General features: G+C 47.9%; 10 protein-coding genes and 1 pseudogene across 11 annotated transcripts; 6 read left to right on the top strand and 5 right to left on the bottom strand.

Annotated features, from left to right (window-relative positions):
• Positions 1–372: 372 nt before the first annotated feature.
• TRV_07160 (uncharacterized protein) lies at positions 373–1,636 on the top strand (the record flags this gene model as incomplete). Its single annotated transcript, XM_003018794.1, has 3 exons — positions 373–947; positions 1,035–1,157; positions 1,249–1,636. The coding sequence occupies 3 exons, from the start codon at positions 373–375 to the stop codon at positions 1,634–1,636; spliced, it is 1,086 nt and encodes a 361-aa protein (XP_003018840.1).
• Positions 1,637–2,174: 538 nt separating this feature from the next.
• Positions 2,175–3,173, bottom strand: TRV_07159 (acyl-CoA thioesterase, putative; the record flags this gene model as incomplete). The annotated part of the gene is made up of 2 exons (XM_003018793.1): positions 2,175–2,773; positions 2,891–3,173. The coding sequence occupies 2 exons, from the start codon at positions 3,171–3,173 to the stop codon at positions 2,175–2,177; spliced, it is 882 nt and encodes a 293-aa protein (XP_003018839.1).
• Positions 3,174–3,906: 733 nt separating this feature from the next.
• Positions 3,907–5,470, top strand: TRV_07158 (protein kinase, putative; the record flags this gene model as incomplete). The annotated part of the gene is made up of 4 exons (XM_003018792.1): positions 3,907–4,657; positions 4,711–5,009; positions 5,095–5,239; positions 5,298–5,470. 4 exons carry the CDS (start codon positions 3,907–3,909, stop codon positions 5,468–5,470), a joined length of 1,368 nt encoding a protein of 455 aa, XP_003018838.1.
• A 1,161-nt stretch (positions 5,471–6,631) lies between these two features.
• On the top strand, positions 6,632–8,700 carry TRV_07157 (Ser/Thr protein phosphatase family protein; the record flags this gene model as incomplete). The annotated part of the gene is made up of 2 exons (XM_003018791.1): positions 6,632–6,959; positions 7,028–8,700. The coding sequence occupies 2 exons, from the start codon at positions 6,632–6,634 to the stop codon at positions 8,698–8,700; spliced, it is 2,001 nt and encodes a 666-aa protein (XP_003018837.1).
• A 751-nt stretch (positions 8,701–9,451) lies between these two features.
• Positions 9,452–10,001, bottom strand: TRV_07156 (uncharacterized protein; the record flags this gene model as incomplete). Its single annotated transcript, XM_003018790.1, has 2 exons — positions 9,452–9,755; positions 9,856–10,001. The coding sequence occupies 2 exons, from the start codon at positions 9,999–10,001 to the stop codon at positions 9,452–9,454; spliced, it is 450 nt and encodes a 149-aa protein (XP_003018836.1).
• Positions 10,002–10,593: 592 nt separating this feature from the next.
• On the top strand, positions 10,594–11,960 carry TRV_07155 (uncharacterized protein; the record flags this gene model as incomplete). The annotated part of the gene is made up of 2 exons (XM_003018789.1): positions 10,594–11,134; positions 11,191–11,960. The coding sequence occupies 2 exons, from the start codon at positions 10,594–10,596 to the stop codon at positions 11,958–11,960; spliced, it is 1,311 nt and encodes a 436-aa protein (XP_003018835.1).
• A 380-nt stretch (positions 11,961–12,340) lies between these two features.
• Positions 12,341–12,425, bottom strand: TRV_07154 (annotated as a pseudogene). The gene has a single exon. The product of its transcript is annotated as a tRNA-OTHER (tRNA).
• A 388-nt stretch (positions 12,426–12,813) lies between these two features.
• TRV_07153 (cytochrome P450 pisatin demethylase, putative) lies at positions 12,814–14,875 on the bottom strand (the record flags this gene model as incomplete). The annotated part of the gene is made up of 5 exons (XM_003018788.1): positions 12,814–12,991; positions 13,166–13,329; positions 13,412–13,534; positions 13,659–13,973; positions 14,027–14,875. 5 exons carry the CDS (start codon positions 14,873–14,875, stop codon positions 12,814–12,816), a joined length of 1,629 nt encoding a protein of 542 aa, XP_003018834.1.
• Positions 14,876–16,045: 1,170 nt separating this feature from the next.
• On the bottom strand, positions 16,046–16,513 carry TRV_07152 (methyltransferase GliN; the record flags this gene model as incomplete). Its single annotated transcript, XM_003018787.1, has 1 exon — positions 16,046–16,513. The coding sequence occupies one exon, from the start codon at positions 16,511–16,513 to the stop codon at positions 16,046–16,048; it is 468 nt and encodes a 155-aa protein (XP_003018833.1).
• Positions 16,514–19,278: 2,765 nt separating this feature from the next.
• On the top strand, positions 19,279–20,157 carry TRV_07151 (uncharacterized protein; the record flags this gene model as incomplete). Its single annotated transcript, XM_003018786.1, has 3 exons — positions 19,279–19,415; positions 19,568–19,751; positions 19,840–20,157. The coding sequence occupies 3 exons, from the start codon at positions 19,279–19,281 to the stop codon at positions 20,155–20,157; spliced, it is 639 nt and encodes a 212-aa protein (XP_003018832.1).
• A 931-nt stretch (positions 20,158–21,088) lies between these two features.
• TRV_07150 (uncharacterized protein) lies at positions 21,089–23,248 on the top strand (the record flags this gene model as incomplete). The annotated part of the gene is made up of 2 exons (XM_003018785.1): positions 21,089–21,315; positions 21,502–23,248. The coding sequence occupies 2 exons, from the start codon at positions 21,089–21,091 to the stop codon at positions 23,246–23,248; spliced, it is 1,974 nt and encodes a 657-aa protein (XP_003018831.1).
• Positions 23,249–23,694: the final 446 nt, after the last annotated feature.

Genomic DNA, 23,694 nt, shown 5'->3' with positions numbered 1-23,694 from the left:
CTTGCTAACCCAGTCGTGCTTGTCGCACATTCACGAATAGGGATCGTTGGTGGGTTATTCATTGCTGCCTGTGGCTCAGCTCGCTATCAATGGGAATGGGGCCGACGCTGTTCACTGTGTGACTGGACTGGGCTATATTGACTGAGAGTTCCGGCACTTCTGCTCGTGGTTGCAATAAAATCCCTTCGGGCATCCTGTTCCTTTTCCTGTTTTCTTTTCCGTTGACCACATGGAAATGGATTTCACTCTGAGTCTCTATATATTTCATTCTGTTCGAGCTCTCCTCTGGACTGCTTTCCTTTCACTTCAATAACATTGATTTTCATATGAGAGATTGCCGCTGTCGCTGTCAATAGAGAGCCGTTGGCCGTCATGTTCATCCTCTTCAATGCCGCCTCTCTGGTGGCCATCTTCTGCATTGTTCTGACCTGGACACATAAATGGTTGTCCCGCTCCTCATGGCGAGCCCAGAAGCAAAAGGCAGAGAACGAGGTCCAGAGAGTGACCCTCCCTCACTCTTCTGCCTCAGGCCAAGGCCCAGTATCATCTCCAGCTCCAGTGCGAGAGAAACCGAAATACCGAATCACCATGGGCCTCAAGAGAATGGACAAAGTTGGCTGGCTCGTCGTTGACGATAACTATAACGCTAGACATCAAGTGCGAGCCAACCTTTTCAACAACAGGAACCGGGAGGTGTCACAGTGCCTTCCTGAAGCAAAAGAGGCATGCGACGAGGCTTTGAAGGAAGTGTCCTCATTTCTATGCCGGACATACCCTGACATGTTTGAACTCAAAGAGTCAGCATCAGGGACTATCGTAAGAAACAACCGTATGGGAGAAGAGTTCTCCCTGGAGAACAGCAGCACTCCACCCCTGGAAGCAGCCGCTAGGCTAGCCATGGAAGACATGACCATCCTCCTCAAGAATGACAGCGGTGACCATTATGTGTACGTTGTATCTGTCTATCAATCAAACAAATTAGTTATCCACTTTCGATAAATAATTGTGTTCAACTTGCTGATGATATCGTGTAGGGCTGCAACCTCCAGTGCATTCCTTATTGGTTGGTCTGCCAATACACGCATGGGCTCGACGCTGAACGAGATGCATGCTCCCGTACCACAATGGGCCCGGCAGATCGCCTTTTCCGTGAACAAGTAAGGCTTCCCATAGTTCCTGATGTTCGGTTTGGTTGTTCGGGCCGGCTCCGTTTCCATGGTTCACTCCCGCTGACGTTCTGATAAACAGGTTCATGGCGCGGCTAACCCCTGAATCGCCCATGGAACGCTCCAGCTACTTCGTCCAGGTTATCCAGCCCGATGAACCTTGGGAATCTATTTTCTTTCAGCCCGAGGGCCTGCTGCAAGACCACACCGTACCAACCCCTGAACGCGTCCTGATCCGCCGTGAGAGGCAGACCTTCAACCGTCTTCCGAAAACCAACGGCATCCTCTTCACTGTCAAAACAACAGTCTCGTTCCTGGAGGACCTCCCCCTTGGCGAGCTTCAACTGCTGGCAAAGGATATCGAGAGCTGGCCTGAAGACATGGCAGCGTACAAAGGTCGTTCTCACTGGGGAGAGACAATATCGAACTTTTGCCGGGCGAAGGAAGCTACCTATGACGTAGCTTGCTGACAAAGCAGGCATGCATGGTATCAACCCCCTTTTTCTTCTCGTTGGGTTGAACATCTGGATATTTCAAGTTGAATCATAAATCTGGGCGGTTTTTTTTTTTTTTTTTTTCTCTCTTTTTTCCCCTGTCTTTTATCTGCTGCATGGTATCGGAATGGGGCATGTATCAATGGAGGAAAGGGAGGTATTTTGAATTTGTTATTTCATGAAGCTCTGCCAACGAGACCCTGTGATGCTAGGTCGACAGAGTCAAGTAGTGGGAGGAAGTCCGTATAAAGAATTATATTCGAATGACGTGCGTGAAAAAAGGATACATACAAGATTGAATTGAAAACACCCTCTATATACGTGGTTGCGGGGAAAGAGACGCCCTATAAGTAACAAGAAACGAAGACGAAGGGGGTACCTATGCCACATGCATTACCTTGGAATTAAAGGCGTGTAGCACGGTAAAGAGAAAAAACACTGTCGACCGGATTATAGTTTGCTGCTTGTTGGGGGCTTATCTTGCTTAAGTCGAACGACTCCCTGCATCGAATGGTCAGCCGTCTGGTCTAGTACTTTGCAAGGGTGCTTTGAGATTTGGAGAGAGAGGGCGGATAGAAAAAGAAATATAGCAGAGATTATGAATCTTTTTAGTTACCTCTTGCACGCATGTCGCGATCAGGGAGCCATCCTGAGCCCACATCTGCTGCAGGACAAGGCCTCGGCCTGCCCCGGCCCATGGAGTTCTCATTTCTGAGAATATCCATTCGTCTGCACGGAACGCCCGCCTGTCGTGGAAATATATCGTGTGATCTAAGCTGACCATCATGCCTACTTCCATATTGGGGTCATCTGAGGTCTGTTTTGATAGCTTTAATTCTTGTTCCTCTTGCTCGGCTAGGTCCGTAAGGTATCTTTTAGCTAGCTCCTCTTCGCCACCCACTTCTTTCTTTAGCGCTGCAGCGGCCCTTTCTATAGCCCCTGGAGATGAGAAGCGGCGGATATTGTGGACCCTGGATACGGTGCCAATGAAATAGCTATCTGACATGTACGCTAAGGCCGTCAGATGGGCTTGTCTGCCACCTTCTGCAGATATCGTGCCCCGGGCCTTGTTGTACAGTTGCAAGGACCTGTCCGCAGCGTGGGGGGAATCTCCTATTATTTTCAAATCCATGTCATTAGCCATTAAGCATATACAAGGTTATGCATAACCACTAGTTATCCGCTAGTAGGTGGGATAAAATGCGGCACTGTCACCGGATGTTCGCGTACTGTTTGTTATTCCAACCCGTCTCGACTCGAATGGGCCTCGGCCTCGTCCAAGCCCATCTGGCTGCCCGGGCAAGGGAACATCGGGTTTCTTCCTGGTATGCTTGATCTCTTTCTTTCCCCAACTTCCTTCACGGTCAAAACTAAGGGTTGTGGTGAATATGGGCCGCCCCTGTTGCCGTGCCTGGACCGTTCGGGTAGCAAAACTCCTCCCATCACGAACTCGTTCAACGTGGTATAGCACCGGTAACTGTGAATCTCCCGAAAGGACAAAGTAGCAATGCATGCTATGGGGGTAGAAATCAGGCGGAACCGTTTTTTGAGCTGCAGATAGACATTGGGCTATGGCTGCGCCCCCGTATATCCCTCGAGCGCCAGGAGGATGCCAGAGGGGCCTGGTGTTTGTAAACACATCCTGTTAAGACAGAAAACCGTTAGCCCATTCGATTCCATCAAGAATAGGCAGCACCTTGGACACCTGAAGACTGTACGCACCGGGCCGAGATCTGTCACTGGCGTTAGCTCGAGGACATTCTCGATTTGCGACTTTGAAGGGTCGTGAGGGGGCGCTTCAAATATCGTTGCACCCATTGTCTAACCACTTCTTCTCTCAGAATCTCCTTCGATATCCACCGGCAGTACAAGACAAATGGCAGGCCAAGGAGGCCAGATACAGACGACCGGCTCGATATTTATTCTTGACCAGGCCTGCCATTATCGCCGCGTCCGAGCCGGCGCCCGTGAATTTTCCTTTCGCCTTTTGGTTTCATCCAAAGTCTTTTTGAGCCGAGGTCCAGCCGGGCTTATCTAATAGATTGAACTCAATTAATCAGTCACGTGAACACGCGCTTCTCGCGTTTATTTTTGCTTTTTCCGTACACCCAACTTTCAACCACAAACAATCAAGTGGTGGACGTTTGGGCAATATGTAAATTGGAGATGGAGTGGTTGCTTTTGACATTGTTACAAGTTCTGAATGCATGTTTTATGATATCTGAAGATATATATGCTCTAAAGCTATGATTAATACTCTTCATTTGACAAGATTATCAGCTTACTCAAGACCAATTACCTGGCAACTTCCAGTGTATCCGGCAACGAGAACAAGGCGTTTTCTATGGACTAGCATTTCTTCTTCTCTAAAATCATTTCTTCCTAAGCTTCCTGAAAGGCGGCGGTTGTTTCCCACCAACGGCTTCCAGGTCGTTGACTCAAATATAGCTATTGAAGAGGAGGCGATCCCTGACTATAAAGCCGATCGATTTTATCCCGTTAAACTCGGAGAGGTTTTTGAAGGCCGTTTCCAAGTGATTGCGAAGCTAGGATTTGGCTCATCATCGACTATTTGGTTGGCCAGGGACCTCAGGCATGTTTCTCCCCACTCCCTATGTTTAAAGTACTTGGCTGTGATAACCTTATCTAACTGCTGTAGGCGTCATGAATATGTAGCGTTAAAGGTATATATGCATACGTCTAAATACCTCAGGGAACCTCCGTTTTACGATCATATTTCTCGCCATCTTACAAATACTAAATCACAATATGAACGACAAAACATACGACGAGTATTGAGCACCTTTCAACTAGCTGGGCCCCATGGTATACATCCCGTTTTAGTTTGTGAAGCATCACAGATGAGCCTCCGTGATATGAAGACCGTCTTCTTTCCCAATGGTTTTGAAGAATCTTTTGTCAAGGCGGCTACTATTGAGCTCCTTAAGGCTGTAGAGTTTTCCTCCACACCCGCGCAGGGGTCGTTCACACCGGTATGTTTGTATTCTTCCTGGAAGACGGCAGACATTGCATTTGCTCACTACCACTAGATATACATCCTGGCAACTTGCTACTGGGCTTGTATGATAACAATGTACTCCAAGTTCTCGAAAAGATGGAATTTGATTCGCCTGTTCCTCGCAAGCCGGTTTCGGACTCTCGGACTATCTATATGTCGCGACTAGGCAAACCCAAAGAGGGGCCAATGCTGTTATCTGACTTTGGAGAGGCAAGAATTGGCCCAGGGCCCCATGGCGGAGATATTATGCCACTTGAATTCAGGGCTCCTGAGGTTCTACTATATGTAGGCTGGAGTTATCCAGTTGATATCTGGAGTGTTGGGCTTACAGTATGTTTCCTTCCATCGCTATAGTACTAAATAATTGACCAGCTAACATCCCTTTCGCAAGGCCTGGGACTTGCTCGGGTGCCAGAGGCTCTTTACAGCTCGAGATGAAGAGGATGGCCAGGCGTATGATGCGGTCCATTTTGCTGAGATGATTGCAGCCCTGGGTCCTCCGCCAGCTGAATTTTTGGCCAAGAACCCTGAGCGACGAGCTGATTTCTGGGGTGAGAAAGGTATGTTAACCATCCGAGAGAGCCTTTCCTGGTTCGTTGGTATATTAAATAAATCTAGGTGAATGGCTGGAGCTGGCACCCATCCCAGAAGGCAGAACACTTGAATCCGTGGAGAACCGGCTGGAAAACAACGAGAAATTCTTGAAGTTCATACGGCGAGCTCTGACTTGGATGCCTGAAGAGAGACCTACGGCAAAAGAGCTAATGCAGGATCCCTGGTTGACATCGTAGAAACAAACAGCTGATTCCGGACCACCCTGGAAAACAGCATGTGCCATCAGTAATGGGCAATCGTTTAGTTCAGAGGCGCAAACAACTCGACTCCAGGTTGTGGATAATTAATACAAAACTCCGAGAGGATTATTTCTTGCAGCTATAAAGCCAGGTTGAGCATAACTAACTCGTTAATGGATCAAGAAAATGCGGGTAACTTTGCGAGCTGACAAACAAGACCGACCTCTAGCTCGCCCTTAACATAAAAGCTGCCACTGAGCCGAAAGAGAAAGCCCACACCAGTGGCCAGCTAACTAACTAGTTATGCAGTTAATGATTTCTTTGGCAATATGGAGCACTCCTTGAGGATCCCCTGGAGTCTGCCCGCCCAAACTTCCTTCAGAGCGGGAGACGCTGTGTCCAGTCCGCTCTCTTTGGCTTATAAGCTTAACTAACTGATCAGCTAATAAGCTGCCTTCTGTTGCGGAGAAGTTACATAGTTGTGCATGCGCCGCTGCGGCAGGAGTTCACTGCTTAACTACTCCGTACTTCGAAGATTCTTAACTAGCTAGATGTCTAGTTTATGTGTCACAGAGGCGATATCCTTATAATCCTAACATTTCAGTCCTGCATGTCGACCTGCACTTCTACTCTCGCCAGCCACCAGAGGAGCGCACTGTGACCCCGCCAGCCAGCTCGGACAATTCAAACGCCCAGAGAGTGGGAATCAGAAAGTCCGTCTCGGCTAGGATGCCTGCTAGTCTCTCGGACCAGAAGTACGGTTCTCCATCCAGAACGGGTTGCGTCGATGCCTTTCAGCCAATAGATACGACATGCTTGACAGGGAGATGCAATGCTGCTGAGCATTTTTGATAACTTTTATGGCCCTGTCCTGGGAATTCAGCCCAGGCAGCGAGGCATGGCGACGACGCCGCAGGCCTGTTCCGGCGCTGGGCCACCTAGTTAACTAACTAGTTAACTTGTTAGCTCGCTGAGCGGGCACTGCCGATCACCACTTTACTTAGGCCTGGTCAAGGATGCAATGGAAATTATCCAAAAGAAAAGGGCTGCTGACGAGCAGCTATAAAAGCCCTGCCGGCCAGTTCTGGGTGGTTGGGCCAGCTGTCAGCGCAAAGGCCGTTCTGTCACCACACAATTTGGCTGTGCGGTCGAGTCAAGATGCGTTTCTCGACTCTAGTCAATCTCGCCGCATGTGCGGCCGCAGCTCTCGCCTGCGACTCCTGCAGCGAGCCAGGCAAGCCGGCAGAGCATAAAAGACTGGTGCGCCGCATGCAGCCTGAAGCTCTGGGAGCGCTCACGAAACCCAAGGGACCTCTCGAATGGGGCCAGATCAACTTCTTGCACACCACGGATACCCACGGATGGCTCGAGGGCCATCTGAAGGAGCAGAACTACGGCGCTGACTGGGGAGACTATTCCTCGTTCGTCAAGCATATGAGACAAAAGGCTGACCGACTCCGAGTCGACCTGCTTCTCATCGACTGCGGTATGTTCTACTTCTATATTATCTTCTTTCCTGCCGTCGTCGCCAGTGTTGGCTGATATTGGGAAAAGGTGATTTGCACGATGGCAACGGATTAAGTGACTCTACCTCGCCCAATGGCGTCATCTCCAACGAGATCTTCTCCCGCGTCGACTACGACCTGCTTAGCATCGGAAACCATGAACTGTACGTGACCGATGTCGCCTATGAGACATTCGCAAACTTCTCCAAGGTCTACGGCGAGAGATACGTGACCAGCAACGTCCAGATCATCAACAAGGAGACCGGCAAGTACGAATACATTGGCAGCAAGTACCGCTACTTTACTACCAAGCATAGTCTCAAGGTCATGGCCTTTGGCGTCCTTTTCGATTTCACTGGTAACTCCAACGTCTCTAAGGTCATTAAAGCTGCAGATCTTGTCCAGGAATCCTGGTTTATCGATGCCGTCAAGACACCCAAACCCGTTGACCTTTTCATCATCTTCGGCCATACACCTGCCCGCACTGATGACAAATTCCCAACCCTCCGCACTCTGCGCCAGAAAATCCAGGAACTTCGCCCTGGTGTCCCAATTCAGGCCTTTGGTGGACACAATCACGTTCGAGACTTCGTTGTCTATGACGAGACTTCTACTGCTCTCGGATCCGGAAGATACTGTGAGACCCTCGGATGGCTATCCATGACTGGAATCAATTCTCGTACCTTCAGAGGCAGCATGAAACCAAGAGGTGTTCCCAATCCCACTCGTCGTGCCATCAAGGGAAATGCCACTACCTCTACCCAGCCGTACCAGCATCCACACAAGGGATTGGACCTCCGCTATGCCCGCCGTTATCTCGACTGGAACCGCTTGACCTTTGCCTACCATGCTTCTAAGTCTCAGGATCGACAATTTGACACTCAAAAGGGTCTGAAGATTACGCACGACATCACTGATGCTCGCAAGCAGCTCAACACCTCTACCGTTCTGGGATGCGTCCCTGAGACCTACTGCATGTCCTGTGTTCCCTTTGAAGCTAAGAATAACATTTACCAGCTTGTTATCGACATGTTGGCCAAGGTTGTTGTCAAGGAGGATCGCGCTGATAAGCCAAGATTGCTTCTCCTGAACACTGGCGGCGTCCGATTCGACCTCGTCAAGGGCCCCTTCACTAAGGACGACGAGTACATCGTCTATCCCTTCAAGAATCAGTTCCAATATCTGCCTGATGTACCGTACTCCATTGCTAAGGAACTCCTGAATGCCCTCAACAAGGGACCCTACCAGAGACGGTCCGAGGAATACTCTCCCATGGCCCCCCAGCTAAGCACTAATGAGGTCTGCGCCAACCCTTCGCCTGAATTCGTTCAGCTCAAGCGCCGCGAGGCTCCCCAGCCCTACAAGCCCATCACCCGCCGCACCATCGACTCCTCTATGTTGTATCCCGGCTACGTTACATCTGATGATTTTGGCCTTGATGGAGACGACACCCCACACTCCAAGATCCCGTATTTCAAGGTGCCCATTGACATTCAGGCAAACGCCTCCTTCCCTACTAATGGCTCCATGCCGACAGTTGTCGATCTCGCCTTTGTAGACTATATCGGTGCCAAATACGTGATCCCAGCCCTTAACAAGCTTGGTGGCAAGTACTCTGCTAGTGATATCCAAAGTTACAAGGACTTTGGATCATCGAGCTTCTTGCGCGAGTACGCTCTCAAGTTCTGGCAAGAGGGCCTGCCTAACTGCACTACCAACTAATGGCTAGGATGTTTTAAGGGTACTTAAACAGTAGTGTAGATATGATAATGATGAAGTTAATTGCCGTTTGGAGGGATTTCAACTGTAAATAACCTGAAGAATAGAGCTGCTATATGTCTTTATACATGGATATATATGGTTGTTGTTGAGTAAATAGGGCCAATATATCTTCCTTTTATGAAACTCCCAAAATAGCTTCTAATGGCCACCAAGGGGCCACCAATAACCAGTTACTCAGTTGTCTGTCAAATCCTTGCGGCCTCGTTATACCAAAAAGCAACTAACACAAACAGGCAACAATAAGGATATAATTTGAATTGCAATTTGCATCGTGTCTAGATTTAATCAAATGACACAGTCATCTCTAGCTATCGTCGATGGACTGGCTATAGGCCTACAGACCTCGCTACCCATTAACTACTTATACTCCAGCTTTATCATCGCTTTCTGTGGGCTAGTGTCGATTATTTCTAATCATTGGCTACATAGTAGAGACATTAAAAGAGTCCAATGGAAAGGCTATAAGACTAAATTGGAGGATTGGCAATAGTTACGTCTAAAGTTTAGTTGAAACACTAACTAACTAGTTCCTGGCAGTTGCTATAACTATAGCAAGTAAGGAAGTGAAAGGCAACAGTATAAGAAAAAAAAACATATAGGGGGGATGCGAATAATAGAAACAGAATGCGCGAGGGAGTTTTTTGTGACAAAGCTAGTTAACCGGTATTGCAGTATGGTTTACTAGATGCCTTCAGGGCTTTTGGGGAAGATGGGAGTAGGCAATGGGGCTGTCAACATATTCTTCAAGGTGATGCTCCTGTGGCCACACGACTTTTCCCGAATCTTTTGCACCTCGTGGAGTGTTATCTGGCTTAGGAGAGGCATGAGTCGCCTCCTTTAGGACAAAATCCCGTTTTCCATTGGTATACCCATGGGACGCCACATGGAACTCCTGCTGGACGTGATTTCCATTTTTGAAGGCGAAAGTCCCGTGCCATCCTTTAGGATCCTTCACATGCTTGCCTTCAATGGTAGTAGTGTCATGTATGTCCGAGCTACAGACCACGCATTATGAATTAGTATTCCATTGCAATACATTTCACAAGAAAATATGTGAAGCCCTTACTAACTAGGTAGTGTGGATTGACAACTTACCGGACGAGAACAGCCTCCGGAGCTACCTCCATGGTTCGAGCAGTTGCATAGGCTAGGGCAACCAGTGATCTTTTGGATTCTGCACTAATTGTATTACCAACGTAAAAGAAGTACCGGGTAAAGCTCACTGCACTTGTGGCTGCCATGGTGTTCGGGTTTTGAGATGATATTGTGTATTGAGGGGAAGTTCAGTGGTTATTTAGTTGAATAACTGCAAAAGATTGGTGGCAATCATCTCAGCTATATATCTACTCAAATTACACCTCTGGCACAAAGCCAGAAATATGGCCCCCAATCTTCCGGCATTGGCAGCGCAACACCCGTTCATTTGCATCTGATGGTTCTTTGTTGATAACCAACCAAATTGAGTTTCGGATGCCAAGATGTGATGTCTGAGAGAGGGTTGATTGGTCAGCCAATCATATATGCTTAATTAGCGCCCGGAACTTTGTCCCCGACTTCCACTTTTTTCCATAAATGCGAGGCAGAGAATATTCATGCATCTTGGAGAGCGCTTCTGAAACCCGGGTTTCGCCATTACTAAAGTGAGTGTCTGTGAGGGGCTATTCCTGTTACTCTGCGCATGTTATTTGCGATCGTTAGTCAATGGCATCCACACTACTCAGCTTACGACCGAAGGCTGTCTCATCTTGTGCCATACTCCCAGCGCGTATTGGCCATTCTTTGCGCTTTAACTCTTTTCGCTTGAGACGTACATTCTCTATATCAACATTCAAGATGCTGTCAGCCGGTGAAACGGATGTAGAAGCCCCTCGTTATGAATACAACTGGGTTGATGGAGCAGAATCACTCGGAAAATATCAACCTGGGGGATATCACCCCATCATGATCGGAGATGTGCTTCATGATAGATACAGGGTTGTGGATAAGCTGGGATTTGGGGGCTATGCAACTATCTGGCTGGCTCAAGACAGCTTGTTAGAGCGCTATGTTGCTCTCAAGGTTGGGATTGCAGACTCTCTTCCACGCGAAACAAGAGTGCTCCGGGAACTTTCGACTTCAGCTTCGGAATCTACATCATCCAGCTTATCAGACAGACTCAGAAACTACGCTCATGGCTCGATACCTGTACCTCTTGATGAATTCAAGATACATGGACCGAATGGGACGCATCCATGCTATGCAATGACCCCTGCCCAATGCAACCTCCGGGAGGCATCGTATAGCCGTTTATTCCATATTGACGTAGCGCGAGCATTGTCCGCTGCAGTTACACTATCGGTCGCCTCTATCCACTCACGAGGTTTTGTTCATGGAGGTATGTAGTAATTGGGAGATCATCAATTGAATAGCCTCGTTCTAAGCAATTTATAGACATACATTTGCGAAACGTCCTAGCAAAACTCCCATCCAGTTTTGACAATCTCTCAGTCGACAAATTTTATGAAGAATACGGAAAGCCTGAGACTGTACCGATTACCAGAAGTGATGGTGCCCCTCTTCCACCTAATGCCCCAGCACAAGCAGTGATTCCCATCAGTTTCGGCAAGTATGCCGAGGATTTTACGCTAAATGATTCCCATGTACTGCTGAGCGACTTTGGGGAAGCATATTCTCCTACGTCCGAACCTCGTTTGGGAAAAGAATGCCATACACCGCTACACCTAAGGCCTCCGGAGGCACGTTTTGAACCGGATGCCCCAATGTCATACTCAGCTGACATATGGGGGTTGGCTGTAGCCATTTGGGAGATAGTAGGTATGAAAGCTATTTGGAGCTGTGAATTCGCAACACCAGATAGCGTGACAAAGCAGCACATCGAAGTACTTGGGCCCATGCCCGTGGAATGGTGGGAGCGATGGGATGAACGACATGAGTACTTCGACGAGAATGGGAAACCCACACAGGGCAGGGAAGTTTGGCCTCCATTGGACCAGGCTTTTGAGGAAGGAGTTCAGAAATATCGACGAAAGATACAACCAAACGGTGTATTCAGCGAAGAGGAAACAACTGCGTTTCTCAATTTAATGCGTCAAATGCTAGCATTCCGACCCGAGGAACGACCGACAGCATTGCAAGTGCTACAATCAGAATGGATGGTTAAATGGGCCTTGCCTGACTTTGAACGAAGTCTGGGTAACTGACTGATAGGCAGAAAATTTCCTTGCTCTACCCTGGATGTAAATAGTTAGTATCCCAACAATTCTACTTGTGAATATCCAGCGCAATGGCGATGTACTTTTCATATTCATTGGTCCTCACACCCACTCACTGATCATCTTGACATGGCGGCCATCAATATAAGATGGGGGTCAATTGCAGCGTTGCGCTAAAGATTCCAAAGAAGCAACTAAAAAAGTTGCTGGAGCCACAAAACTTAAAAGATCGCCGAAAAACCGTCTGTTTAGAACACAGCAAATTCTGCATATGCATACTTTGACATCAACAAAATGAAGAGAAAAAAAAAAAAGACTGGAGCCAGTCCACCCAAAGGCTGGCAGGCATACATAGTTACTTGAAGATGTGGCATCGCCCGGAATCGAACCGGGACCAACTCGGCTTTGCTTGTGTTCCACAACGAGTTATCATGACCATTAGACTACGACACCGGAGATGCTGCAATTGCCACGGCCGCCTCAAGATGAGGTTTTCGCCGTGGATACGAATACGGAGAAGATAGGTAGCCAGCTGGTGATATTTTCGAGTTGTATTTCCGCAACAAAAAGATTATCGCCATGTCCCATGAACTGACTCGACAGCATGAGTACGATTGGGTATTGAGGTGCCCCCAAACTGATATACAATGCAGCAGTTACACGACATACGAAAAAGAAATCAGAACAGCAAACGAGTGATCCAGACACGGGGCTGCGCTGCCATTCCCCGTAAGAGTTATTGATCGAGTACTATCTCACGCCAACGTTGCCACAAATACCAGGGTGTGTCTGAGGGGAAAGACCGTAGCACCCAAGGCAGTAATGGGCAGCGGCGTAACGATCATGCTTCCGCCTTGCTGCTCGGGAGTTCGAAGTAGAACTTGTTGTACTTTTCCGGGTGATAGGATGAGAAGTAGTCCATATACAGCAGCTCTTCCCTTGTCTTCGGCTTGATGGTCAAATCTGGAAAGTTGCGCAGCACGCTGCCGAGAGTGACATAAAGCTCACAGGCAGCAAGTCTGGAATTTGGGCGCAAGGAGGAAAAAAAGGAACGAGAATGTTAGCCATGTATATGCACACAGACGGAGCCCAGGCAGCCATTATATAATTGGCCGGGGACGGACGCTGCAGATAGACTGGTGGGCCGCATGAAGGAAAGAAAACGAGTACGCAAAGGCTTTGGTAAAACTTACTGCATGCCAACGCAGGCGCGGGATCCTTTGCTAAATGCCACGAGATACCTTTCAAGCTCGGCGCTGACTTTCGGATCTAGCCAGCGCGAGGGATCGAATTTGTCAGGGTCAGGGAAAATGTCTTGATTTCGATGCATAGTCCATGAACTCATGCCCACGGTTGTCTGGATAAATAGTTAGGGCGCTGGCTGTCATTTGCCCCTAGGAGGGACGGGGTGGTCTGGGGTTTGGGGACGGAGTACTTACGCCGGCCGGTACTTTATACCCATCAAACTCGGCACCGGATTCTGGTACCACTCTGGGGAGACGCCCAGCAACACCAAATGATAAGCTGATATACCCTGTTAGTTGCTGTCTTGGTGCATATAACTAGCGGTCACACTCACCGCAGAGCTTCCTTGATTATACCAGTCTATATCTCATGGTACCTGTTATCAGCGGTGATGCTCGAACGAAAACGAAAATAAAAGAAAAACAAGGGGTAATGACGAACAAAATACGGCAATTTCTCCAGGGTGACGAAGTCGATATCTCCATTTGGATCAGGGAATGCCTCGCGCAGTTCAGCGGTTACTGCTGCGTATATTTTCGGTGATGAAACGGTATTGTACAGTCCTATTGTCATGGCATTTCCTGTTGTGTCAGCAGCAGCAGCAACAACAATGTATGCTTCGTCCTTCAGCTGTTCAACTGTCGGGATTTCTTTCATGAACTCCGGGTTCAAGAATTGGTGAAAAATAGTGGTCCGCTCGGGCTTCTCGTTGGCCTCCACCTGACGTTTCACTCTGACCACCTGTTCTCGGCTGCTCTAAAGCCGGTTTCAGCGTAATGGCCATACTGTTTCTACATGGGGAGACTTACCTGATGGAACTGCAACATGCGTGTCAAGGATGGGCTCGTCAAATGGGCCACCCATGGCGGTACTCCAAGCAAGATAGGCCGCAAAACGGGGAACTGCTGGAAAAACCAAAACATCGGGCCAAAACCTCGGATCATGTCGAAAAACGGCGCGCCGAAGTCCTCCTTTTCTAGAAAGTTGTAGCAATTGTCAAAGGCATAGTCACTAATGACATCGATTGAGATTGCTCGAAACCCGTGATGGAGATCTATTCCCCCACAGGTCTTGAGAGCAGTCGATATGCGCCTCACTAGAGTTTTGGCCTTCGATTGAACGATGCCCTCAAGTTCAAGGACACGCTTTCGAGAGAAGAACGGGTTGAAGGCTGCTCGCTTCATTCGGTGAACATTATTGTCGGCGGTTGTGAAGGTCGCCTTGTCCACGCCGAATGCATCGTAAAAAGGGGCACTCTTGTTATATGGGGTCCCGACATGATATATCTTATCATAGTTCTCTGGGTTGCTCAAATGGATCTCATCAGGAGTTATCCGGATCACAGGGCCTACATAATACTCCAGTAAGCTCGGTTTCGACTTCTCATATTTGTATATATACCAGGAACGAATCATACCATATATTTCATGCAACTTATCGATTTGAAGGTATAGCTTCCCATCCAATATACCATTGAAATAAAAGGAGTATAAGTGCGTCGCTCGGGCAAGGAATGGGCCAGGAATATGTGCCAATGGATGGAAATTGATTCGATATATAACAACTGCTGCAAACCAAACAATAGTGCCCAATCCTGCTACGGTGGCAAGGATGGTGAGAGAGGAAGGATCAAGTAAATAGCCAGTGAAGCCAGCCATGGTTTCACTCCAACGACGTTATGATATCGTCTGTCTCTGGGAGACCGCAGAGAGATCCGTCATCTTACAGCAGGTGCAAACATTAACATTAACATATGCAGTATTAAATAAGTCAGGGAGCAAGACGAGACTAAGATTGTCAAGCTGGCCCGCAATTTATACTCTTCCGTATACATTTCAAGAACCAACCACCCTGTCACAAGTAATGATATCGAACCTTAAAAGGGAGCGGGACGCGAAAGATGAAGGCATGATTGAGAGGGTTTGGGTTGAAATTACAACCCTTCAGTGGAGCGAAGCTCGTTGGTTGGCATGCCGGGGAAGGGAATGGGGAGATGTTCCAAGCCCATACCCTCAAGGCGCCAATTCAGCCATTTTTGCGCCAGGTGAACAGATGAACCGTCGAAATTGGCCGCCGGGCTTCATATTACTAGCCCAAGTTAGCAATCACCGCTGGAGTTTGATATTCTTCACAGATTTCCACATCGTATTTCGGATCCACACATGCCATCTTTCAATTTGAATACGGGCTAAAAGGTGACATCTAGAAAAAGGTGACGGATTCGATAAACGTCATAGATTTATATATCCTCATGATCTGCTTATCGCCGTCTGTGAGCACTCCGTATTCGTTAGCCTCGGGGCTACTTTAATGGTCTGTGGCATTGGTGCACTGTTAGGGGTGTATATGTCAGCCTAAGTTCTGGCTTTTATGTTCTCAAATAAGCCGTCCGTGCGAAGGAAATTACTGCTATATTCACGAATAATACGACAGATGACGTACAGCTGAGTATGTCGAATTATGGAAAACGACTTTACTCTGTAAAGTAAGTACAGATGGTCTCTCTGGGGTTCGAAGGCAGAGCGAACTCTTCAAAAGTGGGACTTGTAGCTGAAAGAATAACTTGATCGTCGGTTGGTGTCCTCCCATGATAAAGACCTCCCAGGTTGAGAAGAAGAAAGTATGCCGAACCTTATGTGTAAAGAAGGATTATAAAGCGGTTGGTCGCGCAGAGTAGGGCTTTTGGCCGTAGACGCTGACACTACGGAAATGTGAGCACGTTGGTTCGCTGACAACGACGGTGCAACAACTCGCATCCCTCCTGTATCGTGGTCAAGATAGGAGGGGAAGGCGGAAAAAAGAGTTTTGGGGCAAACAGGGAAGCGAACTTACACATAGAAGTATGCATGGGTCTTCGGGTCGCGAAGCCCGGCCCGCATTTTAGCTAAAAATATTTGGACCTCCTCATAAGTCCACTGGAGGAGATGGCGAAAGTCAAAATTTTGGACACCTGGGGCGGCAGATGGGGAAAAGAAGAAATCTGGACAACGACATACCTGCATGACTCTGGTAAGTAAGGCCATGGCCCAGCCTTCAATGCCCTCTTCGCAATGGAGAAGATTCCACTGGCCGAGCCGCTTGATCTGTTTGTCTTTCCCCCAGCCTCCTACGGGGAGTTTGAACCTCGTCTCCACAACATTTTCGAAGCCAGCATCATCCATATATTTTTTGGCTAAATCAGCGATACGGAAGGTCTTGCCAATCCTTTCACCAGCTTCAATAAACGTCCGCGACCATACTGCGAGCACATGGTCGTCAGTAACGGTTCCATCGTCTGATCGGAATTCTATTGACATCTCGATCTGATCAAACCATGCGCCAGGTTTCAGATGCCTGTACGACCGTTAGAGTTGCACAGTTATAGTGTCCATATATTGCGATTAATTAAAACCGTACTTAAGAGCTTGGGAGTAAAGTTTTGGCCAGTCTGATATCGCGCCATAAAGGGCACGAATATGTATCAAATCGAAGTGGTCCTCCGGAAATGTCCAATCTTCGCTCGCATCATCGATTTCGAAGCGGAGGTTTGGTGGGACAAAGGCAGGCTGAATTGGAGATAGGTCGGTCCGATAACCTCAGCGGAAGGATATTCGTCGGCAAAATCACTGAGTATGCCTATTAGACAACCGCTCATATGGTGCTGCGACTCATTTTTAAGGAGCTTACATGGCCCACTATCAAATAAAAAAGTCAGTGAGAGAGTCAGAAGCAGAGGAGATAACCAGTACATACTATTCCCGTGCCGGTCCCAAGGTCAAGAACAGTCTGAAATATAGTTAATATGATTGCGCCACCCAAAGCTGTGTCTCTAAGGGACATATACCTGTATATTCTCGTCGATCGGGGCAAGGAGAAGTCTCCCGTTTAATAAAAGCAAAAACATATGATGCCTAAGAGATTTGTTAGCGTGTAAATCAATTTGCTGATAGTGATAAGAGGTCCCACAGACGTACGCGATATCGAGTTGCTCATTTTGCCGATCATCGTTGGGTCCCCTTGCAAGAAAACATATCAGAATATGTACCACATCATACGGTCTGCTAACAGCTCATACCAATAGGCACCAGCTTTATATGCGTGGTATCTTCTGCCGTTCTCGAATCTATAAGCGCAAATGTCCGTTTTTATTGACGTTGTATCGCTTGCGCTGCTAAATTGACAACAGCCAGAATTATCAGTATAAACGTGCCAATGCTTATATTATCGGGACCTTCCTTACTCGTCATCTGGAAAATCCGAATCATGGTCATCATCCACTTCCTAGTGGGACGGCATCAGCATCCTCTTCCTTGTCCTTGGATGTCCATGAACATACCAGCGGATTGCCGTGAGGGTTGTCGGACTCCGGTACTTCTTGAGGAGGCGATGGGCGTTGTGAAGGACTGTGAGATTTCGATGGACTCGAATGAACAGACGGCGAGGATGCCATTGTCACTGGTTTATTATGATATATATACGAACGGGTAGGAAAAACTCGATAAGCCCTATTTTTGTAATCTATATAGACGGAGATAGAATGGATTATCTCGAGGAGTTAGACATGAGGTATAAATCGAGAGCTTAAATAAATGCTCAAGACGCGAAAGACGAATGTGATCAGTCATTCAGTCCGAGGGTAAGGCAGAGGAAGAGCATGGTTGATGCAGAAACTTATGCAAGTGACTTACATTCCAGCAGGGAGCTTCATGTTCCACACGATAGACGAACTATATAACTACAGTTCGCAAAACTTGGCCACAAACCGCCAGATGATTGAAGTTGGGATGAAAATGAGGTGTGTCGCCAGGAGCGCATGGAGAAGAAATAGCTCTCGCGCGGACTAGAAGGGCAGCCTAGTCCGTTCCACTACCGGCGATAAAAGAAAAGAAAGCGGCCTGACGATGGTTTCTCTTAGTTATGGTGTCCAGCTGTGAGCGTGCGAGTGATTGGGCTCGCCTTCGCCAAGGCCCGAGAGTCAATATACACTCTCAACAAGGGTGAGGTCGCGACAACGGTGAGTGGACAGACAAGCCGCCACAAAGGTCAGAAAACCGCTTGCTAGCACTGGCCGTCTGAGCTCTGGTCACCAATGAGAATTGCGCTTGCTGAAGGGAAAGCTTGGGATGATCTCTTCTCCAGTGGTAATTCGGCCAACAGCAACCTTTTTTTTTGGTCTGGGCTCTTTTGCTCCGACTATGAATTCGTGAAATGTTGCTGCATGGCAACCGTTGGATATGTACTCCGTCCTCCGTACTTTGGCGACTCCGTACGTTGGCGGCAAAAGCCTGTCACTCTTTGCATGTGGCCGTTTGAAGATGGCCCCGCAGCGGGTGAAATCAAGGGCGAATCCGACTCCATAGTACGGAGTACCCCAGAGGACAGAAATCAGGTAATGATGATTACTGTCGCTGGCCCAACATTGACACCATAGACTTGTATGTTTTTTTCTGCTTCCATCGAGGTCTCTCTGTATACTCTGGAGGTGTCCATCAGCGAGCTCCACGCTGCTGATATTCATGCCAGGAACCCGCAGGATCAGCTCTTCGAGGCAGAGCAGTGTGTTGGCCAACCATTGGTAGGACCTGGGTGTTTCATTTGCAAAAACGAGAAGTTGATAGACAAAATCTCAGCGCTGTGTTGTCCTTTGGATGTCGTCTTTGGTTTGTGCCATCGCCGTCTTTCACCTCGTCGTCGTCCTCACCGTCGTCGTGAATTTCCTTTTTGGGTTCCAAGAGTCCATTACAGTCACGTGAATGGTTTGATGACAAACTCACGATGAGTAATGTATGAGTAATACAGATCCATGGATTCCACGTTTTCACGTGATTCGTTTACCAATGACTAAGCTGAATGTCTGTTGGCCAATCAGCGCTCAGCCCTAAAGCGCAACCCACAAAGACGCAACAAGAAAAAAAAGTCGCTAAGCGAAAGTCGAAAGTTGAATCTTCAACTTCAAGTCTCTTCCTCTCTCCCTTGAAGAAGAAACCAGCAGCACGACTTGGACGAAATCGCCGACCACCACCATAACGCCCTTGCGTCCACGTATATCGACTCGTCGACTCACGGTTAAACGGCTTCCAACATGTCTGACGGGGAAGTTGAGGTCGAAACCGGCGCCTACGATGTGCTGCCCAAGGATGTCACCGCCGAGATGGGCAACATCAAGCTCTTCAACAAATGGAGCTATGAGGACATCCAGGTCCGAGACATCTCTTTGACGTACGTCTTTCCGTCTTCTTTGCAGGCTCTTCACTGCGCGATATCGGTTCCTCCCCCCTGGAATGAAACGAAGAACATATACAAAGCATTGGATTGAACAAGGAAAAGGACTGTTAAACTGAGCGCAACTGGAAGCTGACATGCGCATATAGCGATTACATCCAGATCCGACAACCTGTCTACGTTCCTCACTCCGCTGGCCGATATGCTGCTAAGCGATTCCGGAAAGCCCAATGCCCCATCATTGAGCGTCTCACCAACTCGCTCATGATGAACGGCCGAAACAACGGAAAGAAGGTCATGGCCGTCCGAATTGTTGCTCACGCCTTCGAGATCGTACGTGAAACTATCTTCAATGCTCAGAAATATTACTAGAGATCAAGTTTAGCGAGATCAACGACCGGGCTAACGTTAATTTATTCAGATTCACATCATGACCGACCAGAACCCTATCCAGATCACCGTCGATGCTATCTCCAACTGCGGTCCCCGAGAAGACAGTACCCGAATTGGTTCTGCTGGTACCGTCCGTCGCCAGGCTGTTGATGTCTCCCCTCTCCGCCGTGTCAACCAGGCCATTGCTCTCATCACCATTGGTGCTCGTGAAGCCTCTTTCCGCAACATCAAGACCATCTCTGAATGTCTCGCTGACGAGCTTATCAACGCCGCCAAGGGCTCTTCAAACTCTTACGCCATCAAGAAGAAGGACGAGTTGGAGCGTGTCGCCAAGAGTAACCGATAAAAAATCAAAATGCAAGGAATACACATTTGCCATTTGGGGGTTATTGCGTTTTTTTTCCCTGACGTATTGCGCATGGGTGTGTATGTGAGGCGAGGACGAAATTGTCCTTTACTTCTGTATGGATTCGGCTCTTCATTTTGTGTGTGAAATTTGGGCCACGGGAACCATACGGTGTTAAAGGGAACAAGAAAAATCCAAGATGGATGACCTTTCTTCTAATGTAGCCGCAATGCAAACTATTATGATCTACATTTCGACAACGATCCATTAATTCATTGAATCTGTACGATCATTATTGACAAGGGATTGTAGTATTCGTGCCTCGGCTGATCCGAACTTGACTCACCTTGAAATGTAAAGGAATCTTTTAGCAGCTATATTTCTATTAAACTGCGGTTGCCATCGCTCTCAGTATATGCACTACTTAGCACAGCAGGGAGTGTACGAAAAATTTGGCTGTCTGGGACCCCGAGGCAGTCCAAAAGTTAGTGTATCGTGAAAATTTGATAAGATAGTAACTTAACTTTTTTTTATCTTTGCGCCTTCAAATTTCTCAATTACACCAACCGGACCAACACCTTCGTTTAATTAACTGGAGCATAATGGGGAAGCGCAAGTTAGGCGCATTGGAGAAGGTCGATGCTGACCTGTTAGTGATGCCGGTCCCCTCTCGTTTCGTGGTTTGATCCTGCCGCTTCTTTCGTATACAGGCAGCTAACTCTTCATATCCAAAAGAACAAATCTACAGTACAAAATTCGACGAGACCCAAAGTACGTTACATCTCTTGCTACACAGTTTAATATATATCCAATATACTGGGACCTGTGGTCAGCGAATATTCATCGCTAACCATTTCTCTTGCGCAACAGATCCTATGTCGAAGACTTCAGAAGCCAGCACCTTCAATATGAAAACCACCGCGGGATATTCATGGCTGCTCCTTCAGCTGCTACCGACACCGGAATAATATCCTTGATAGATCTGATTGATTTTGTGGCGCATGTTGCAGAATGCTATCCAGAAATAACGAAAGATTTTCCGCAAGAGCTGATTGAGATGATTTCGCTTCACCACGCGGTGCTAAGTCCAGATTTACGGGAAAAAATCGTGGGCAGCCTGGTATTATTAAAGCGGAAAGATATAATTGATTCCTCGACGTAAGGGTACAGCCTGTGTCTCGTTCGCTCTAGACATATACTTACGTTGATATACAGCCTTCTCCAGACATTATTCCCTATTCTAGTGTCGACACCGAGCAAAACACTCCGAGCATTCCTATTCCAAAAAATAGTTTCAGACTTACGGTCAGCTAATGCGAAGACTACGAATCACAAACTAAATAGAACCATCCAAACTGTGCTGTTCAACCTGGTTGTTGCTGACCGATCTTCAAGCAAGGCTCTCTGGTCGGTAAAGATTACTCGCGAGCTATGGAAACGCCAGATATGGACCGAATCAAAAGCGGTGGAAATCATGAAAGAAGCTGCCCTGGCTGATAATGAAAAGGTTATTATTGGTGGTGTCCGGTTCTTCCTGGGTGGTGATAAAGAGAGAGAAGAACTTGAGGATGAGAGCAGTGATGACGATGTCATAGACGTTGGCAAGGTCAAACATCAAGCTACCATCAACAAGGGGTCGAAGAAAAGAGCAAAAGCCATTGAAAAGGCGAAGGCAATAGTGAAGAAGAAGGAGAAGAAAAAGAACGCTCCTCACCCCTTGAATTTTTCGGCCTTACACCTTCTACATGACCCCCAAGGTTTTGCAGAGAACTTATTTCAGAAGCATCTACAAAACACCAAAGCGAAATTGAATCTTGAACAGAGGCTATTGGTGCTACAGCTAGTTTCTCGACTAGTTGGCTTACACAAACTCACCATCATCCAGCTCTACTCCTACTTCCTGAAATACCTCACTCCAAAACAGCCGTCCGTCACCTCTTTCCTAGCATCACTAGCTCAATCATGCCACTCGCTTGTTCCTCCAGATACCTTAGAACCTTTGATTCAGAAGATTGCAAACGAATTCGTCTCTGAAGGTTCTGCCGCGGAAGTTGCATCAGCAGGTCTCAATGCCATCAGAGAGATATGTGTTCGTCAGCCACTGGCTATGAATGATACCCTGTTACAAGACCTTGTGATGTATAGGAAGAGTAAGGACAAGGGCGTCATGATGGCAGCTAAGGGTCTTTTGAGCTTATACCGAGAAGTCGGCGCAGAAAAGCTGAAGAGGAGGGATCGAGGCAAAGACGCAGCTATGGGATTGAAGGTTGGAGAGAAAAAGTCACAACGATATGGAGAAGAGGAAATCGGTGGAATTGAAGGCCTCGAGCTGCTTGAAAAGTGGAAGGAGGAAGAAAGAAGAAAGAACAGGAGGGAGAATGGCCTTCCATCTGACGGGGAGTCCGATGAAGACGAGGAGAATGAAAATGACTGGGCGGCATGGAACATGGAGGAGGATGACAGCGACGACTCTGGCGGGTGGATTGACGTCCAAAGTGATGTTGATATTGTGTTTAGTGACTCTGAAGACGATGAACCAACCGCCAAGAAGGCCAAAACAGACGAAGATGCTACTAAAGCTGGCGATGATAAGAAAACGGAAGAGTCTGAGGCAAAGAAGATATCACGTCTCGCAACAACCCGCATTCTCACGCCTGCTGACCTGGCCAAACTTGCAGAACTACGGGCCGCTGCCAGTGTCAACGCCTTGCTCCCTGAGAACAAGCGCAAGAGGTTGCTACAGCAAGCTGCTGCGAACCGACATGCTGATGATCCTCTGACTGCTGCAGAGATCGAAGGCCTCGCTGCTCTCTCGGCTGGGAAGCAGACCAGAGAGGAGAAGATTGCGCACGTCAACGAGACCAAGACAGACCGTTCTGAGTTCAAGAGCAAGCTCGCTCGCAAAAAGGAAACCAAGGAGAAGCTGGGCAAGAGCTCAACGAACAAGGAGAAGGCCAGGAAGAAGAACTTCATGATGACGCTGGGCAAGGCGAAGGCAAAGGGGAAGCGAAGCCTTGTTGAGACCCGGGCGACGCTGAGGGCGCATCATGAGCGGAACAAGCGGGGAGGGAAGCGAGGAAACCAGGGATAGATACCCCCTGGCCATATATACTGTAGATTGGTTAATACATAAGACGTCTCTTTTCTCTGCCCTTCATCTATTCAAATCTTCACTCTGTATATAATGGATAACCGCCGTCTATCACCGTTCAACACGTCCCAGTGTCGCGTCCTCCAGAAGAGGCTAAATTGGCGCCTAAGAAGCGCGCTCCGCGGCTTTGGCGCGTCTCGCGTTTTTAGAGTTTCTCCCAACCTCCGTCTTTTGTGACTTTGGAGAAAGAGAGACGCAGACGGCGATTTTCTCCTTATCGTCGACATCTTCTCCCGCCACCACTGCCGTCATTGCTACCACTGCTATCTGAACGGTTATATCAGCTCACCGCTCCTCTTGTCAGAAGTGATTATTATCAAAATCAGAGTTGCGGTAATATCCAGTCTGCATAGGCCACCCTGCAACTCGAAATCCAAGACACATCG

This window comes from Trichophyton verrucosum, assembly GCF_000151505.1.
Source record: "Trichophyton verrucosum HKI 0517 chromosome Unknown contig00901_1.f1.exp, whole genome shotgun sequence".
NCBI lineage: Eukaryota > Fungi > Ascomycota > Eurotiomycetes > Onygenales > Arthrodermataceae > Trichophyton > Trichophyton verrucosum.
Note: the sequence above shows the minus strand (reverse complement) of the source record. Positions and strands in the feature narration are given on the sequence as shown.